The 7117-nt window shown below is 40.6% G+C and overlaps 1 protein-coding gene across 6 annotated transcripts in view; it reads left to right on the top strand.

Annotated features, from left to right (window-relative positions):
• The first annotated feature begins 723 nt into the window (after positions 1 to 723).
• magi1b (membrane associated guanylate kinase, WW and PDZ domain containing 1b) overlaps positions 724 to 7117 on the top strand; it is a 151407-nt gene continuing 145013 nt past the window's right edge. For all 6 annotated transcript variants that reach the window (XM_028575252.1, XM_028575253.1, XM_028575251.1 and 3 more), the window contains exon 1: positions 724 to 1572. In XM_028575252.1, coding sequence (XP_028431053.1) covers positions 1275 to 1572 — 298 coding nt within the window. In that variant the 5' untranslated portion in view covers positions 724 to 1274. The remainder of the gene's footprint in view (positions 1573 to 7117) is intronic.

The following is a 7117-nucleotide window of genomic DNA, read 5'->3' as shown; positions in this document are numbered from 1 at the left end:
AGAACCATCACCTCATGGCCATTCAAGTGTGAATAACACATTTACTTTAAGTATCAGGTCAAATAATGACAAGTCCTTGACAAAAATCTCAACACAAACACAAATATTTGCAATGGAAAGGTCTGACAAAGACATATCAATACATTTTATATTTTAAAGTGATCTATATTTCAATTTAATAGATTGAATTGATTGGAGTAAACACAAAATTACTTTTATGTAAATGGCATACAGCCAAGATAGCCCTTTCTGCCCCGAGTAGCACGCATGCGCTCATTGTAATATTGCTGCCTTCATGTGCTCTTTGTCGACTCAGACTTCCGATACTCAAACTAAAACATTGTATCTGCTTCAAAACATGGTTAATAAGTATACAGTATAGTAGCCTAGCTATACAATGTGACACAGTTTACAATTGGACTATTAGAGTTTCAGACTGAATTTATACATTTAAAATTAGATTAGAATTTTTAAAATTCAAATATGAAATAATGTATTTCAATACATTGAATGTCAATGTATTTAAAATGTAGTAAAAACATGTATACATTTACATTTCGAAACGTCAGGGATTACGGAAAATTTCCACCTCCATTTTACTTATATTATACTAACAATATTTCCATATTTTAACATAAGTAGGCTAGGCTGTATGCCACATTGTTGTTGAGTCGTTCGTGTGAACTTATCTAGAACTATCCGACACCACTTGAATGCAGCACGAACAGCAACACATTCCCGGCGCCACAGCAGAGCCCCAGAACTGGAAATGTGATTCAGCTAAGTACACGAGAGCGTCGTACCTGGTTAAACGAGCCGAGAACGGCTGTCAGACGCTGCTAGAGTCGGTAAGGGTAAAAAAGGTCGAATACGTAGAGAAAAGAGTGCAGTCGCGAAAGAAACACCATTTAAAGTGAGTTTATACAAACAACAGAGGATTTAATAAGTGGACGCGAGACGAGAGAGTTGGACCCGTGGCAGATGTAAGATGTCATCGACAAAGGTGGATTAAACTACAGGGGTGTTAAGGGAATCATGAAAACAATATCTACACAGGTGACTTCAGAGCCGACAGGAATGGCTTGATTTCTCATCCCGGGAGAGCGGTGGGACAACGCTGTCAGAGGCACTCATGTTTCTGTGGAAGAGAAAGAAAGTTTGCTGCACTTCATTCGGATACAAGTCTACTTTCTGAGAGGCATTCCTGCTGTACACTTTTCCGTATCCAAGTGGCAGAGCCCGCCAGTTTTGGTGTCGGCTCATAACTGTTGACAATGTCCAAACCCGTGCTAAAGAAAAACCACTGGACCTTCAGAGTAAACGAGTGCTCCGTCTCGAAAGATGCCAGCGGCGACTTGAATGTGCCACTGCGCGGCGGAGCGGAGAACGGCGAGTTCGCCTACATCGGGCAAGTTAACGAGGATGCCGTGGTTTACAAAATTGGAAAAGTAAATGAAGGAGAACTGCTGCTGGAGGTGGAGAATCTCTCCATTTCAGGATTACCCTTGTACGACGTACGTACAGTGATAAAGAACTGCAAAGGTCCCGTCAGGTTGAAAACTGTCAGGCAAGGTAAGGATTGGGAGAGGCAGCGGCGCATGCAAAACTCCGTTCAAACTTCTAACCTTTTTAATGTTGATCAGTTTTCGGAAAAACTACAGGGATTCAGGTTTTTCTGTGACTGTTTTATTGAAACAGAAGGAAGCCCTCTCAAATTCGGCACCCATGAAACGTACAATTAAGCTTAAAAGTTAATCAAAATAGAAACGTTAAAGTTGGCTTTGCTTCCAACGAGAAGTCTTGTGGGTAATGTTGAAGTTGGTTATATGTTGAAATATGTTCTCCAGGCGAAATATTGGTCTATCCAACTCAAGAGTGGGTGAAAACTTCAATAAGTCGTGACATTGTACACCTGTCGATGAGCAAGGCCACGTTAAATTGACAGATTTTTGAATGGCGTTTGGCGTGTAGTCTACTTTTTTTTTTTCATAGGCCTACTAGGAAAAAAAAAATACCACCTGTCGGACCCAGGGGGATAGAAACATCACAGGTTCTCAAATATTATTATTCATCTTCCCTTTTTGTTCTGTCTCTTTACCAACCTTTTGAAATGGCTCACATGTTAAGAAACCAATGATGTCAATTCACGTCATTTTAGCTTATTAGACACCCTTTTACTGTGATCAATACATTCAACACCTGAACTAATCATGTCCTTACAGTGGGCACTCGTCCCATTTCTTTATATAGAATTAAGCTATCCCAATGGACCTTTTTCACAGCAGACATTTTGACTTGTCATAGTAGGAAAAGCACAGCTGAAATTGAAAACCTTCAATTACATCAAGTGTCCCAGTAAGCTATTTCAGTGAGTCAGCATGCACAATACCAGGGCCTCTCCTAAGTGGAATGCAGCCGCCCGACGTTAATGGTTTTGAATACACCTGTGCTTTTCCTACTAGGCTATGACATGTCAAAATGTCTGCCGAAAAAGGTCTATTAGGCTAAACGTTGACTCCTGGATCACTGGATCACTGTATGAATACCAGATAATACCTGGATATTTTCTAGGCTACAACAGCATATGTGAGCTGAGGGTCAATTTACCCTCAATTTTAAGTAAGCCATACACATCATATGAAATAAATTAAGAGATCATTAATTTATACATAGGTACTAAACAAGCAGGTAATAAGCAACATCTGAGTTGGCCTGGGTCTTTTTAGGTTGTTGATTTCTCAAACAGGTTAGACTAGCAACACTTCTCAAGCACCTAACAGGGATGGGAACATCAGTCACCTAACAGAAATGCAAAACATCAGGCCAGTGTGGCTGGTCTGGCTAGTTCATGGTCAGCTTGACTCAGCAGTGCAGGGCAGTTTGATACTGAGCCACTCTGACAGGCTCCCAGCGTGGCAAAGCAGACCGCTGAGGGGATGCTCAGAGCCAGCCGGGGCCACACTAACTTCCTGTAGAGACAGACAAAAAGAGCAGCAACTCTTCAAGGACAGTTTCACACATTCAGAACCTGTGAACGCTGGAAGCGATATTGGCTGGGTCTACTCAGCAGCGGCACCATGCTTTTAAAGGCGCTACATGTGGAATTCAGCATCAAAATACTACCGCTTTAATTTCAGGGCAGTATTACTTCACTAGAAAGTTGGGCAGCCCCAACCTACATAGCCTATAACATTTTGTGTCACATTGTATTTGCCATCACTTTGGCAAAAAACACATACAGAATGCACTGTTTTTCCAGTGAATAAAAGTAGGAAAAGAAAAACACACAACATTGATGTAAAGCGAAGGAGAAAACCTTCAACTGAACATGTAAATATCCTGTTTGGGATAGGGAGCATCGGGGCTAATGGAATACGTGGCCCAGCTCTGATTTGATTCCTGCTTTTCTGGCTGTGGGTTTGTTTACCATTTCACCTGATGTAGTCTTTGTTTGGAATAAAAAGGCTTCAGGCTTTTAGGTTCTTAAATTTCGTTTAAAAAAAATTCTCCATGTGGCACCTTTTATGTCACATGCTTCTAAATACTTTGAATTGTAAAACTTGGCAACAGTCCTAATTATGTATGAGCACAAATAGAACAAGCTAAAGTTGAAGACGTTCCCACACACCGGTGCATTCACTTATTGGCTAATTAAAGCTCTACTAATGCTGCGTTCCAGGCAACCCGTAACCCGTGTTTTCACAACCTTCTAGCCGTGAAAGTGCCCTGGAACGGCAGTCAAACCCGTAACTTACTCCCCGTGAACTCGTACCAGATTGTTGTACTCCCAGTTAGTTAGTTTTTGACGTCACACACACACACACACACACACACACACACACACATAAACAACAATGGCGACCCCCTGTTGATGCTGTACAGATGCCGATGGATTAACTGTGCAAAATAAATAGACCTAAATAGGCAACGTAAAGTAACTCCGCACATTGTAATCAAAACAATACACATATGATTGTGTACTACCACAGGTTATGTTTATTAAATTAAGCCTAAAATATGTCACCGACCAGAAATCGCTAGTATCAGCTAGTTACGCTAGCTAACGTCAGCGTTAGGTAGCCGCTAGCTAACTTTGTCAGGACTTTGCCTGCAACGCTACCAAGTCGTGAGTCGTGACTTACGGGCTAAAAATTGTGTCTGGAATGCAGCATTAGATTGAAGATGGGCAGAGATATGCTGGTGCATGTGATGCCACCAAACTCAGTAGGCCACTTTCACAGCAGACACTTTGACTTGTCATAGTGTTACTAATAACATCAACAATGGCTCTGCTTTATTCAAAGGTCCCAGTGAGGCAAAATAGCAGGGCCATCGTTTACACCTGTGCTTTTCCTACTGTAACAGGTTAAAATGTCTTTTGTGAAAGAAGTCCTTTAACTACTAACTAATAAATAAAGGTACTAATAAAGGTGTATGCTGTCGATTAGGGCTGCACGTATCAAGAAAATATGCGATAACGTTTAATATCCCGATAATGATATTACTTGCGATAAATAAACAGATATCTAAGTGAACTCAGTTCTGCATTTCTGCTGGTTTCAGTATTTTGCTGAAATAGGACCCATTGCTTGTTGAATTTAAAACGAATGAAAGGAATCATTTCCACCATTCTTTTTTATTGAACACATTGAACATTGAATTGAATATAAAACACCAACACCACTTAAAAAAAAAAAGAAAATCAGTTATGGGCAGTTTTCTACTGATATGTTCTTTCAACTCACTCAAGAAATCTCGGAGTGTCTGTCGTGATATGTCGCAACCTTTTGCGATGTTTATTGCGCCAGTTGATATTATTTTTTTTATATATATATATATATATATATTAGGGGTGCACGATTCAGAAAATGATTCGATATTGATTTTTAGGCTCAAGATTCGATTCAAAATCGATTTTCGATTCAAAAACGATTATCGATTTTAAAAAAAAAAAAACGATTTACAGTGTGTACCTGTAGTTACTTTTCCCATGTGATTGCAGTAGACCTACAATAAAAAAAAATTAAAATATAAAAAAATATGACTCTATTTATGGAATTCTGTGAATTGAATTGAATGAGCTTGAATCGCGATTAGAATGTGAATCGATTTTTTTTGCACACCCCTAAAATATACTGTCGATGCTCTGACTAGTGCAACAAAACTGACGGGACAGGTCTGAGTCTGTAGTCTTAAGAAGAGTTCTAATCAAGCAAAATACATGAAACACCTGTGTGGTTTGATTATAGGGGTGTAGGAGCTTTAATCCAGTTTGAAAGTGCTGGTCTTCATGTTTTAGAATGGATTAAACAGATCAAAAGTTCGGACAGTCATTGTTTGCTACTATGAATTTTCAGGATGTCTGCAGTTTTGTTCGCTCAGGCACTTGAGTTACTAGTTTCCTGGGGATTCCAAACTGTGGCGGGTGCTGTCGGTAACTTGCCTTCTCCCACACAGTAACTGCAGGGGTAGTGTGTTCTGATAAAACTCTTTTCTGCAGGAGAAAACGGTGGCAGACGGTAAACAAAACCTAGTGCCGAGTGGTGGACATCTTTTTCAAAAGTGTGCCTGTTGTTGAGTGCTGGATTTAGAAGCCTCTCTTGAATCTTTCCTATTGTGGAGCATGTAAATAGAAAACAGTCTGGTAGTTTTATTTAGCACTGATGTAAATACTGTTGATGGAATCACCAGTGTGAATTCAGAATGTCAAAAATTCCGGTCTTGTAACATGAGCCAGTGTTGATTATGCACCCCCGTCCTTTCTGCACATTGTGATGACTTAGACAATAGGAGGAAACTCTCTTCTCACGTTGAACCAATCAGAAGTCTCGGGGGCTCCCAGCTTTCCCTTTTTTTTTCAAGGACCCATCTGGGGATATTGGGTGTCACCGCCATACAACGTCACATGATCAGATTCCATTTCAAGTTTTTAATAATTTATGCTGTCTGGGAATTTCTCTCCCTAATCAGCCTTAATTGGGAAAATATGCTGCGCAACAAGGGCCATCTGTAAAATCGAAGTGACCTAATTTTACCCAGAGCTTGTGCCATTTTCTCACTTTAATCAAGTGGGATGTGTGGAGAGGTACAGCTGCAGTGTCTTGGCTCACTAATATCCACAAAGCATTTGCTGCTGTTGATTGCCAACCGTATAAAGAGACTTGTTGAGAATTGTTAGGTTGAGACCTTCAGCGCTCTATTCAGACATGTGAAAACACACACACACACACACACACACACACACACACACACACACACTTTCGGTCTGAGCTGATAAAAGGCTCTAACCAGTGCTGCTGTAGAGATTGTATTGTTTGCTTTGGGTATCAGTGAAAACGTTCAGGATACACACACACATTCGCTGCAGAACGCACACCCTGTGCACTGCTGCTGAGTCCAAGCCATGAGAAGTCCACTCCACTTCATAGTGTATCGATCAGGCAGAACTGTGGGAAAATAACTGGATTATGTAATTTTGGACTATAACATACAAACGCACATATGCACTCTCACGCCTCATCCTTTTATACCAGCAGCTACTGACCTTGTCCTAACGCAGTTCAATAATAATATAATGACCGGCAGTATGTTGGGTATGCAAACAGAAATACACATAATGATAAGACATGTCCATCTGATAAACACCGGGACTTCTTTATGGATAATGTCCTTATGAAGATAACCTAGTGCTCCACATGTGCAAAACAATCACTGTGTAACACTATGGATCAGACACACAGTGGTGCACAAACGCGTGCTCGTTATACACACAGTCACAACAGCGAGGTTTCTGATTGAGAGCAGATAAGTGTCATGCTCTCTCTGGTGTTAGTGCACATGTTGGGTGTGTGTGGATAATTGGCAAAGTTTCTAGAATAGTGTGTATGCGTTATTGTACTGTATTTTTCATGCGGACAGAAAGATGACGGCCGTTGAGTTTAAGGATAGAATTGTAATAAAGTTTAGGGTTAGGTGTGTGTTGATAACATCAAGGGGCTAGGGATTGTCGCCAACAAAGGTCTTCACGAGCACTGTAAAACCAATCTCCGCGTATGAATGTGTACATGCTTTCTGGACATGGAAAGTGGCACAAGAGTTCATGGGTTTCCCTGGGCAG

Source organism: Perca flavescens, chromosome 4 (genome assembly GCF_004354835.1).
Source record: "Perca flavescens isolate YP-PL-M2 chromosome 4, PFLA_1.0, whole genome shotgun sequence".
Classification (NCBI taxonomy): Eukaryota; Metazoa; Chordata; class Actinopteri; order Perciformes; family Percidae; genus Perca; species Perca flavescens.
Note: the sequence above shows the minus strand (reverse complement) of the source record. Positions and strands in the feature narration are given on the sequence as shown.